We start from the raw sequence: 12,954 nt of genomic DNA on the forward strand, positions 1-12,954 counted from the left end.
CTAGCATGTATGGGCCTTCACACATAACAGCACTGTTTAACCCAGGAAGATGCCATACCCCACAGAGGCAGGGTAAGGAGCCCGGAAATAATATTTACTAAAGAGAAATTCCAAGGAGGGTTAAGAATAGTACTAGACCTTAAGCACTTCAACTGTATTTAAAGTACTGTCCTGGGAGCCACAGAATTGGGAGGGGTTTTGACTTCATACCCCGATTTGCTGGTCTCAGAGATTTTGGGTCAGCACTTTCAATATTCAAATCAAGCATAGGCTTTTAATGGGACCTGTTTACGCTGCACCATTACCAATCTCCTACCCAGATGCAACCCTACTTGCTACCTAGTTCAATTCCTAGATCACCAGACCCAGGTTATTTTTCAGGGGACTATTTTACATTGAGCAGCGACCCAAGTTGACCCAGCAATAAACCAGGTTATTGTAAGTATTACAAAAGTATTAAAAGTGGTATTATACCACTTTTACACCAGAAGTGCAGGGTCTCAACTGGGTTTAGGGATGCCAATCCCATGGCATTTTTTTTTCAATCCCGGCATTGGCCTCCCTAATAAAAATATAAATGACCCGCCCCCCCAAAAATCAATATAAATGCCCTCTAATTCCGCCACTCTTCCCCATCCCCCTGCCCCGCCACTTACAGAGGTAGTGGTGACAGGCAGAAGCAACATCCATCCATCCATCCAGTGGCCGGGCGGGCAGGCGGTAGCAGCACAGCGGGCATGTGGCTGAGCGTCCAGGTCCCTGACAGTGTGCTGCAGTGCACTGACAGGCATGGCTGCGGCCAGGCTGTGCAGCGTGGCATGATGTCAGGTCCCATCACAACACAGCAGAAGCAATAGGCCACCGGGGGTCTCAGGTCACTACGTAGCAGTCAGCTGGGCAGTATCTGAGCCATTATTCTAAAGTACTCAGCGCTGCACGGCTTTAAAAAGAAAAAAAAAATGTCAATTTTGCACTGGGGTACTAATCCCGGGATTGAAAGCTTCAATCCCGGGATTCAAATCCCAACTATTTTAGGCCTAAATCCCGGGATTGGCCTCCGTACCTGGGTTTTTGGACTCCAAGCCAGCAGTTGTCCCCTCTCACACCGGGTAGGTGATGCCAGTGAAGACGGGCCCTGAGCAGGCGCTTGGAGAGGACGCCATCTCCAAGCACTGAGAAAGCCGCCAGCCGGGACCTCTGATGAAAACAGACACCGTGGGGGCAAGTTCAGCACCCGGGAAAGCTGCTGGGCTTTTCCCAGCCTTGGTGCAACCCTGACCAGGAGGTGAATGGATGCCGCACACAGTCATCCATTCACCTCCTACCCGGTTCCGCTGCTGTCTACATAGTACCACAGTGTAAGCTTTACTTGGCCCCTGCCCAACCTTTGGACCAGTAATGTCAAACTCATGGCCCTTCAGCTGTTGTAGAACTACACATCCCAGCATGCCCTGCCACATATTTTATATAATGGATTGTTAAAACTGTAGCAGGGCATGCTGGGATGTGTAGTTCCAAAACAGTTGGAGAGCCATGAGTTTGACACCACTGCTCTGGACTGACACTGCCGTTGGGGGGTATGGGCTGCCTTTATTGGTGGAACGAAGTCCTGGGTAACCCATTTTCACGGCCCCTCACTCAATTTATGTCCCGTGTCAAGCCCTGAGCATTTGCAGGGTTGGATTCTTGGGTAACAGGACCCGGGATATTTTTTTGGCTCCATTTACACCAATCCCCGTCCCAGAGTGGCGCAGCAATAACCCGAGTCGAGGCTCTGGTGTAAAAGGGGTATAAGGTACACAATATCTTTGCTACAATCTGTATACACTGCTTCAATGCACAATTTTAAAGTGGCAGCAATGGTGTGGGGAATCTCTTGACCACCAAGAAGGATTATTATGATCACTGACCAAGAATGAAGGATACCTGGTAAAAAAAAAATAGCTGCACATGGTCTCATAAGCCCCTTACACATGGAGCAACAGGGGAACCGGTACTGAGCAATGTGCTTAAGCACTGATGGCTCAGCCCGCATCACTGCACATCCACGAACTGCGCGGTGCGATCCCTGTGAACCAGCGTTTCGCCTATGCCAAGAAGCAAAACACTGTGATCTTGGCAGGAAGTGTGGATCATTAGGTTGACATAAATTAATTCAACATACACTAGGTCAGTGGTTCCCAAACTGTGCGCCTAGGCTCCCTGGGGTGCCTTGGAGCACTTGCAGGGATGCCTCAGGTTGGTGGTCCAGAACCAATTCAAGTTATTTATGGCCAATTAAATAGGCAAAATCAGTGCTTGTGGCTTCCAATTAAGAATATGTGGGTAAACAGAAGTGAATCATGTTTCTCACCACATAAGTGGACCTAAGGAAAACATATAAATCACAAATAATGTAATATTTTTCCTGAAATTAGTAACCAACCTTTGGCCTAGGGGTGCCATGAAAAATATTCTGATACTTTAGGGTGCCATGATTCAAAAAGTTTGGGAACCACTGCACTAGGTCAACATTTCACATTTTTTTTGTCCCGAATCGACATGGACACCGTTACCTTTAAACCACGTCCCCTCACATGGTTCTTATGAAACTTCTATGACAGTCGAGTAGAGTCTCAATATCAGCAAAGGAAATATGGACATTTGTGAAATAATCAAAAAGGTTTAACATTTGCCGTTTTAAAATCTCATCCAAATGATTTGAAATAACTCAAAATAAATGGATTTGAAGTTTTTACATTTTATTCTAAAATGGAAAATATACAAACCAAACATCCTGTGTGGGAATGATGTCAAAAACTTTAGAACAGATGTGGAGAGGACACCTTATGCAGTTTCCTTTACATAGACAAATCCAACTTAAAACGTTCAAAGGACATTTAAAACTACAAAACGAAATTGGATTGTGTTTAACGTGGGCGAGACCTTCAGACCGGTCTAGATTTCGAATTCTTCAGAATGTCTGTACAACTTTACCATATCCTCCTCTTCCTGCGTCATAATCAAGACGATACTCATCTCTGACCTAGAACAAAGTTGGATACAGACAAAGTAAGAAAGAAAAATTAAAGAGAGTGTTTAGATCACATAAAAAACTTACCACTGGTGTCAAGCTGTGTACACACGCTTCAATTTTTACGTTTTCAGGTTCGATTTTGCTTATATTTGCTAAATCGAATCCACATTGTATGGTTTTTAGGACACTTTCGATCTGCAGTCGATTCGATGTGCGCTCCCGTTTTCTCAAACTCGAAAAGAAAAATGGACCGTGCAGCCAAGGAAATATCGAATTCGATCCAGTGAATCGAATGTGTACAATGTTTCATGAATGTAAATCGAATTCGATATCGAAAGCTATATCTAATGCAAAAGTACAGATCTAATGCCAAATTGAATGGGAAGATCTAATGCCAGATCTAATAGAAAATCAAATCTAACATTGAATCTAAAGCAAAACGAAGTGTGTGTACATAGCTTAATTCTGGATTCAAATACTGTAGCTTTCTTACCTGGCCACCCGATCTGCCACGCCCATACTGTCTGCCTTCTCGAAAGCCGGTATCCCAGTCTGTTCTAATGATTCGGTCATCTAGCTGAGTACCGCTGATAAATCTCATTGCGTGTTCAGCTTCCCCTCTGGTGTAGTATCTCAGAACAAAGTTAAGGTACAACTGTTTGTACTGCTCTCCTACACTTTCAAGGGGATTGGTACTAAATCCCGGTGGTCAGAGTCCTGGGGTGAAATGTAATAGGATGAGAGATTCAGAAAGTGAGAGATTTGGTAAGAAATCTCCAGTTTTTTTAAAGCGGCAATCATTTACACTGCAAAACCAGTTTGATTTTGCAGTGTAAATGACTGCCGCTTTAAAAAAACTGGAGATTTCTTACCAAATCTCTCACTTTCTGAATCTCTCATCCTATTACATTTTACCCCTGATGTTTAAATTCCCGACCACCGAAATCCCGACAAGGTGGGGGGGGGGGGGGGGGGAGAAAGTGTTGGGATTTCGGCGGTCAGGATTCCGACGTCGGGATTTTGACCACCGGGATTGCAACTGCATCCCCTTTTAAGCACGTAGTCAATTTGTAACCAACAGATTTAGGGGGGTATTCAATGTCAGAGGCACGGCTGTCGAGCTAGCGCGACAGCCGTGCCCCTGTCCCGTTCTCGCTTACCTCGACTGGAGCTCGGCAGTCGGGATTCAATGTCCCGGCCGCCGAGCGGCGAGAAGGGGGCGTGGCCGCGAGTTGCGGCCGGGAAGTGACGAGCTGCAGCCGGCAGCTCGTCACTTCCCGGCTGTTCTCGGCAGAACGAGCCCGACAGCTAGAGATGTCGGGCTCGTTCTGACAGAAAACCCTGTTCAATGCTGTCGGGGAAGACAGCATTGAATAGGGCCCGTCGAGCATCTCCCCCACGGGAGATGCTCGACGGCGATTGAATCTCCCCCTAAGCCTTAGATTTCACAGATATAAGTAAATTGAAAGGATTTTCGGGCATGCCGCTGACATGGTAGGTGCGCGTCGTAGTCTCTCACCAAACTAACTGCAACACCCCCCCCCTTGCAGCTTTTTCCACTGATTGCCTAGGAGCCCACAAACCTGACCACGTCAAAGTGCCCCATAACAGAGCGCGGCCACACCAGAACATGTCCCAACTCCCAAACACACCTGAGCGCACCTAACTTTGAAATGCTGAATGCATCCAAAAACCTGGAGCACCCTAACTCTCAAATACCCAACCGCCCCAAATACCCAAGCTTTCAAATGCACACGACCAACTCCCAAAAAAGCAGCGCCAAATTCTCCCTAAGCCTGTACATCCGAACGCAATCAAATATCCGAACACCCCAACTCGACCCCAAGCACCTGAGAACACCAACTGCCAAATACCTGTGTGCCAGAATACCAGAGTCCCACAGACCTTTAGCTGCATCTTCCGACCTTCCCTGCAGCAGGTAAGATCACAAGATGCAGCTAAAGATCCGTGGTATTTTGCATTGGATTGCGATCATTCGTGATGGGTAATCAGCCGATCGGCCCAAAAATCACTGTTGTGTGTGGGTACCTTAAGCGATAGGCTTATAAGATCCTGAAATACCAGCCACTTAAATTTAGTAGTATTGCCCACAGAAAGAAACCCCAAGAGTGTTCAAGGGGGTGCGAACAGGGATCTGTGATAAGTGTGGCATCCGGACCACTTTAGACGTAAGCAAATTCTCTCAAAACAAGTTGCTGTTTCTATGCCCACCTCCCAGTGCGTACTACCGTATTTCTAACAAATAAAGGATACTCAACAAAGCAAAATCCACAGGCTGTTTTCTTTACTTTATCAAGACCCATAATGATTTTCTTCACATCTCCGCTTTTGCTGAATAATTCATAGATTTGTTCTTCTGTTGTATAAAAGGAAAGGTTTCCGACGTACAAAGTACAACTCTGCCTCAATACCTTCTCTTGATCACATTTGTCACCCTAAAATGAAAATAAATGAAAGGATATGTTATATTAAATTGGCCGAGAACTTCTTTCCTGCACTTGAGTGTGAGCATCTAATGCTGTGTACACACGGGGGAGATATATTGCTCAGCCATATATGGCTGAGCAATATATTGCTCAGTTTCTCCTGTTCATCAGCGACCAGAGATGGTCGCTGATGAAAAAGAAACTGCCCGGGGGAGCCCGGCAGTGGTAATCAGCTGGTCGCAGGAACATGCTCCTGCGACCAGCGATCACCACAGGGGCAAAAACGGGAGCGCGCACCCGGCGATATATCGCCGGTGCACACTCCCATTGCGGGCAATATGGTCGCTCAGCGACCATATTTCCAGCGATTTTGGACAAAATCGCCCCCGTGTGTACGCACCTTTACTGTCAAAAAACCCATCATGCCATAAGCCAGGCAAGTCCAAACTATGGACCTCCAGCTGTTGTGAAACTACTAGTCCCATCATGCCTTGCCACAGTTTTGCTGTTAGTTAATGTTGAAACTCTTGCAAGGCATGCTGGGTTGTGTAGTTTCACAACAGCTGGAGGGCCATAGTTTGGACATGCCTGCCATAAGCATTACTTGGCAACTATGTCTTTAGGGGACTACACAGAGATTTAGCTAGGTGATTTTGACTGGACAGTCAAAAGCCACCTAGAAAGTAATGCTGTGTACACACGGGGGATATATATTGCTCAGCCATATATTGCTGAGCAATATATTGCTCAGTTTTTCCTGTTCATCAGTGACCAGAGATGGTCGCTGATGAAAAAGAAACTGCCGCGGGGAGCCCGGCAGTGGTAATCAGCTGGTCGCAGGAGCATGTTCCTGCGACCACCACAGGGGCAAAAACGGGAGCGCGCACCCGGCGATATATCGCCGGTGCACAGTCCCATTGCGGGCAATGTGGTCGCTCAGCGACCATATTTCCCGCGATTTTGGACAAAATCGCCCCCGTGTGTATGCACCTTTAGCCAGATTCACTTTGTGTGCACACTACAGGCGCTAGCAATGTGCGGCCCCGCTATCGCCTGGCCAAATTGACTGTGCTTTTTCCCAGTGTGTATGGGTCAGAATTCAGTGGAAAAATCACTGGGCTGAAAAACGCTCAGTACATACACACTGAGCGGTTTTTGTCCCGTTTTAGTGACTTTCCCCGGTGTGGACGCTACTGAAAGCCATCCACTCCACCGCTCATCTGCTGGTAATACCAGCAGATGAGATGCCGGGCCAGCGATAAAACGGTGGTGCGCAGCAGCTCTCACCGTTCATCGCCACCCGGTGCAATACGGTCGCTGAGCAATTTGGCCTATCGTTCAGCAATATATTGCACAGTAACCATATTGCTAAAGTGTACCATTTCCATCAGCGACTTTGGCTGCAAGCAATTCTGTCTCATTCTGCCCCCGTAAACACCGGGAGATTTCATCTAAATTCGCCCAGGAATATTGTCACCGAGCGACCATATCCCCATGCGTACAGGGAGTCAGTCGCCAGGAGCACGCTCCTGTGACCAGCCCTGCAATGGCTTCACCCTGGCACAGTGTTTTGTACATTAATTTAATGTTTTGCGATTAATAGCTGAGCGATACATCACTCAGCGACCATATCCCAGCTTCCTGCTGAAATCGCCCCATGTGTATGGGGCTTTACATACATATCTCCCAACATGACCCTCTCCAGGAGGGACACATTGCTGTTTCTGGACTTCCCTCTTAATTTATGATTACCATCACCTGTGGGGAAATACCTTTGTTATCAATTAACCTGTTTAAAATTGGTGATGGCAATAATAAATTAAGAGTGAAGTCCAGAAACAGACCATTGTGTCCCTCCTGGAGAGGGTCATGTTGGGAGGTATGTACATATATCACATGAATAGCCGCCTGCTCCGTCCGGTACTACCGACTCATGGGTGTGCCAGACATTACCTTGAAATGCTGGTCCCGGTACTCGGTCAGATCCACGTAGGAGTCGCTCCTTAAAGCCTTTAGCATCTCTGCACTCAGCACGCCGTTATTGACTCCCTGCCGTCAAGCGCAGCCTTTTTACGACAGATGTGGGATAATTATAACAAGACGTAAAGCGACACTTCCCTTCCGAGGTCAGGGCGGAAGTGACGCCGTTTCATGGGCAAGGTTATTATTTCGGCGGAGGGATCTAGTGTTGTCACCTAGGCAAGAGGCTGCTAGAGGCAGGTAAGATCGCTGGGTGTTGATCGCGAATTGTGGACCCCCACCCTGTTTACACCCGCAAGGCAGCCCCTTCCCCCATACCCCCTGGGACACACACCTACGGGTAACACCTGGCAGCACATCGTATCCCTCCCCTTATTTCACGACAGCCGGTGGTACCAATTTTGTACCTCACCGGCAGGGGGCTAAAACGTACATAAACAGAAGTGATGCGATATGGGTTAAATCCACTTCAGTTCATGTACTTGATGGGTGATTCATCACCACTCGCTAAGCAGCGGTCTTGCGCTGCTTATCGAATGACTTAACACAGCCCGCCACTTCCGCCGTCAAATCCGCTCAATACGATGCAAAGGGATGTGTAACATAACGCATCCCCTCGCATGCGGCATAACTAAAGAAAAGCCGTTTTATGGTCGCTCACCATCAAATTTTTCGGTACTTCCTCATCTTTGTGGCCACCGCTTACGTTCCTGAACTTACGTAGCACAATTAGCCCTTCAGGCGCTCGCTTCGAGTGCCACGCTTTGGGCTCGGTGGCTCGCTCTGCTTCACTCACCACAACTTTACTAAAATAAATAGATGGTGGCATGGACACAGGTCGGGGTACTTCCTCACCAAAAATCCTTGCGTAGCGGTTAAGTAGCAGCTAACTTAAATGGCGTAGTGGTGGCCGCAAAGATGAGGAAGTACCTATTTTTTTTTTCGTTCCTTTTCCCCCATAGATGGTTTAGTGTCCTGTTATGGCTTCGCAACCTCACATGCTCTCTCCTTTCCCCTCAGGTCCTGGTTGGGGGGATGGTGCTGATACGGATGCTGCATCGCCTGCTCAACAACCCGCAGCTGATAGAGAAGCTATCAGAGTCCCGGCCCATCCGCAGGGGCGCCCAGATCACAGCGTTCGCCATCACCAAGGCTGAGCTTGTTGGCAAGGACACGGTGCAGCGCCTGATGCGCTCCGACACTGTGCAAAAGCTGCAGCAGGGGGGGCCTGGCGGCATTGGGGACATAGCTCGCAGGGTGGCCAGTATCAAGGACTCGTTTGTGAAGGATGTGAGGACTGGGCTAGAGGACATGAAGTCTCAGATAAGACGGCAGGGGGGGCGCAAGTGACTGGAGGAGGGGGGGGGTCGCCGTGCCCCATGTGCCACCCTCCTGCATTATAGATCTTGTTTATAATATGCCAATAAATGCTCTATGCCACTACCTTTATCTGCATCCTGCCGTGTTTCTGCCCTCAGAACTGGTGCCATCCAAGGCATGCTCCGCCAATGAGCCTGATTCAGAACTGATCACTGGGCTGTGGATTCGTAGCCCGAGTAATTATTGAATGACTGAGTGTGCATGTGCGGGTTCACCCTGTGAACATAGCCAGCGATGGCTTGTCAAGACTTGCAGCGCAGCGATCAGGTCTGAATTGGGCCCAATGTATGCACAACCCTCAGGTGCTTCTCTCAGAGGTCCAAATGGAGGGGCTCTATAGAGCCTTAATGTTACAGCAAGTGTGGTATGCTCATACCTGTCTGTAGCTAAAAAATATCATTACATAGTTACATAGTAGGTGAGGCTGAATAAAGACTTGCGTCCATCTAGTTCAACCTATGCTTATAGTAGCTAATCCCTTGTTGTATAGTATGGTCTGATATTTTAAAGACAGATTTTGTTACTTATTCGTACCCATGTTTGTTTTTAACCAATAAATGTTTATCCAACCTTATTTTAGACGTATTTATAGTGTCTGCCGACACCACTTCCAAAGAGTTCCAAAGTTTGCCTGCTCTGACTGTAAAGAAATTTTTTCTTCTAGATGAACAAAATCTTTTTTCTTCTAATCTAAACTCATGCCCTCGCTTCCTAGATTCCTTTCTAGTAGAAAGAAGGGTGTTTGACAGTTCCTTATATTGGCCCCTAATATATTTATTCATGTTGAGCATATCCCCCCTTAAACGTCTTTTCTCTAGTTTAAATAGTCCCAAATTGTTTAATCTTTCCTCATAGCTTAAATTCTCCATTCCCCTAATAAGCTTTGTTGCTCTTCTTTGGATTTTTTCTAATTCTATGATGTCCTTTTTATAGTGCGGGGCCCAGAACTGCACTGCGTATTCGAGGTGTGGTCTAACCAATGATTTGTATGGAGGCATAATTACTTTTGAGTCCCTAGTTTCCATGCCCCTTTTAATACATGCTAGAATTTTGTTGGCCTTTTTTGTTGCTATATTACATTGAGCACTACACCCCAGTTTGTTGTCTATTTGGACTCCTAGATCCTTTTCGAGTACTGAATTACCCAATTCATCCCCGCTTAGGTTATAACTAGCACAATGGTTATGTCTCCCAAGGTGCATGACCTTGCAATTGTTCACATTGAACCTCATCTTCCACTTTTTTTGCCCACTCATCTAGATTGTCAAGATAATTTTGAAGCGTGGTGACATCTTCTGATGATTTAATAACTGCTCAGTTTTGTATCGTCCGCAAAGATGGATACATTTCTGAGTAACCCCATCCCAATATCGTTAATAAAAATGTTAAACAAAATGGGCCCAAGTACGGAACCCTGTGGCTTTCCACTTAGTACTGGTATATTTGATACGGCACTGTTCACGACCACTCTTAGTTCTCTATTACACAGCCAGTTCCCTACCCATCTGCAGATATTTGCCCCTAATCCCATGTCCTCCATTTTATTTATCAACCTCTTGTGTGGTACTGTGTCGAAGGCTTTAGCAAAATCTAGGAAAATCACATCTACATGTTTCCATTATCAAGGTTTTTGCTAAACTCTTCATAGAAACCAAGTAGATTAGTTTGGCATAAACGATTTTTCACGAACCCATGCTGGTTATTACTGAGTAAACTATGAAGGTTGATGGCGCTTGACTCCGTGTGATGTATCGTGATGAGTTGTAATCCTAGAGGAAAGAAGACAATATATCAGTTCCTTCAGAAAGTAAATGAATCAGTGGGGTATACCGGGAAGAGAGATGATGGCGTACCGAACTCACAAATGAATAAGTGAGATCCCATGTATCAAGGTACCTTTTTAAGGGTCACCTTCTATGTCAACACCAAACTAAATGGATGGCGCACTGGTACTCACAGGATACTGACTCTAGACCCTCTTATAAAGGTTTCTTTGTTCCTGTCCAGTTCCTTAGTAGCACAACTCCAATATAACAACGTGTGGGTACCGAAAAAGAAGGAGGTATAGTATAAAAGTCCAAATCTTATGAGGAGTCTCAAATTATCTCAGGGTACAAGGGAAACCACAATATCGTACCAAACTCACAAGGAATAATAGGTCACAGTGTATATAGGTTTCTTTATGGGAATTCACCTTCAGTGGAACGACCATTATCGTAACCAATGCGTACCATTACTTACAGCACAAATACAGAGTAAGCACATATAGCGGTTTCTTTGTATGTATTCATTTGTATCTCTCCATAGTGGATAAGCTCACCATTGGCATATTATACAAATGAAAAGGAACCGTCTTAGTGGTACATTTATTCAATCAAAAAAGTTTTACAAGTAATGGATAAAAATTCAACACATTAAAATAAATAAAAAACACACTACCTGAGGGGTGGACAAGGCCACAGCCCAGGTATACAGCTCAGTCACTCTGATAGGCTAGGGAGAGGCTAAAAACCAAAGCCCTTGTTCTGGTTGGTGCGGTAATATCCGCGTGCGTTCGTACCGCCGATGTTTTGTGTCTGCGCATGTGCAGAGGCGTCTCTGCGCATGTGCGAGCGGGGCGTACAGCCAAATCCCGCATGAAATGTGAACACTCCGAACAGGGGGTGGAGAGGGGCGTGAAGGGCTATTTGGGCTCATTACCATATGCATACGCCCCGCGTTTCATGGGCGTTCCCATGCAAACGCTGGGCGTACGTATGGTAATGCGGCCGTGACGCACGTGTAGGGGGCGGACATATGACATCGCCGGATGTCAGCTGCCCGCCCAGATCTCTGCTTTTGCACGGAAAAATGTCCGTGTGGTCTGAGGTTGCGGGAGCTGGTGGACCACTCGGTCCTGCATTCGATGTTCTGCGACCATCGAATGATGGGGGAGGTTCCCTGAGATGGAGGAGGCGTATTCCATGAAAAATACACGTGCGGTCCGTTCGGCCAGCTTCTTACCGCGTACGGACAGAGTTGGCGATCCGTATGGAAGGCGGGGTTTCGCACGCACGGTCCTGGCCGCATATTCGGATCCGGCCGCACCGATCAGAATAAGGGCCCAAGAGCGGAAGATATCACAGAAACCAAGTGAATGAAAGGATGGAGAGGATGAAAGCTGGATTAGAGCAGGTGAAGAAGGGTATAGACAAGCCTCTGTAGAGATTTGGAGGTGAAGACAAGAGAGAGGTTCAAAGGTATTTGGATGGAGGATTGAAGTTAAAGGAAAAACAATTCCATTTGGATGTAGCTACATTAACTGTTTAGCATTTTTACATGTTTGTTCTCCTTTAACCACGCCACTTTCTTGAATCTTGGCACCCTTATTGTCAGTTATGTGCTGGAGGACAGGGCTTCTGTTTGTTAATTTTTCTTCTTGTACTTTATGGTGGCAATGAAAGTGTCTAATATACAATACTTGAGCTACCTTGAAAGGAAAGCCCTCTTTGGTAGCTGTCACACCAGGGGTCTGAGTCGTGGAGACTAAGACCTCTGGTGGGGGTCTGGATCGGTATTGAAACCGGGCAGGCTGTAGGAGACCCTTGTGCATATACCTTGCACGACAGTGCACCCAGAGGCAGTAAACATGTATAAAATACAACCAGGTTTATTGAGCAGAAGGTTGTAATGACACAGGCAGTAAAGTATGCGGAATGGTATATGATAAGTACAGTCACTGTAGGAAGCAATACTTTACAGTCTTGAGGTGATGAATCGATGGTAGAACATCGGATGCAAAATGGAATGCGGTATCCGGAGTATCTGACTGTAGTTAATGACTGTGAGATCCGGAATATCGGATTTCAGGATCGATGGCGGAACAGCAGACAGGAACGATGGCGGAGCATCGGATGGGAAAGGAATCCCGGAGCTAGGCTTGGACCTGCTTGAGGTGAGTCTTGACAGTGGATACTGGATCACAAAAGATGGTAACCTGGACACTCACAGGAGATGGTAAGCCTGGAGAATACACTGCAGCAGGAAGAGACAAACACCAGCAGACAACACTTGCATGTAGGAATGACAACTGAAGCACTAGCATTGGAGTGAGCGCTCCCAGCATACTTCTACCCACTGCTTGGTCAGGAT

The 12,954-nt window shown here is 46.7% G+C and overlaps 2 protein-coding genes across 2 annotated transcripts; one reads left to right on the plus strand and one right to left on the minus strand.

The window, feature by feature from the left end:
• Nucleotides 1-2,720: 2,720 nt before the first annotated feature.
• On the minus strand, nt 2,721-7,583 carry NCBP2 (nuclear cap binding protein subunit 2). Its single transcript, XM_083175529.1, has 4 exons — nt 7,417-7,583; nt 5,291-5,472; nt 3,510-3,648; nt 2,721-3,025 (listed from the first exon to the last, which is right to left on the minus strand). The coding sequence occupies exons 1-4, from the start codon at nt 7,480-7,482 to the stop codon at nt 2,954-2,956; spliced, it is 459 nt and encodes a 152-aa protein (XP_083031655.1). The 5' UTR covers nt 7,483-7,583; the 3' UTR covers nt 2,721-2,953.
• Nucleotides 7,584-8,478: 895 nt separating this feature from the next.
• On the plus strand, nt 8,479-8,793 carry NCBP2AS2 (NCBP2 antisense 2 (head to head)). The gene has a single exon (XM_083174852.1). It carries the CDS (start codon nt 8,479-8,481, stop codon nt 8,791-8,793), a length of 315 nt encoding a protein of 104 aa, XP_083030978.1.
• Nucleotides 8,794-12,954: the final 4,161 nt, after the last annotated feature.

The sequence above is a fragment of the Crinia signifera genome, chromosome 3 (assembly GCF_055691185.1).
Source record: "Crinia signifera chromosome 3, ASM5569118v1, whole genome shotgun sequence".
Classification (NCBI taxonomy): domain Eukaryota; kingdom Metazoa; phylum Chordata; class Amphibia; order Anura; family Myobatrachidae; genus Crinia; species Crinia signifera.

Bases quoted from the DNA above. Each gene is read 5' to 3' on its own strand.
- NCBP2 (XM_083175529.1), bottom strand. From the start codon at position 7,482: ATGCTAAAGGCTTTAAGGAGCGACTCCTACGTGGATCTGACCGAGTAC. The intron at 3,649-5,290 runs GTATCCTTTATT...CTTTGTTCTGAG, and splicing joins TGTGGATTTTGCTTTGTTGA to ATACTACACCAGAGGGGAAG. The intron at 3,026-3,509 runs GTAAGAAAGCTA...ACTTTGTTCTAG, and splicing joins GTGGCAGATCGGGTGGCCAG to GTCAGAGATGAGTATCGTCT.
- NCBP2AS2 (XM_083174852.1), top strand. From the start codon at position 8,479: ATGGTGCTGATACGGATGCTGCATCGCCTGCTCAACAACCCGCAGCTG.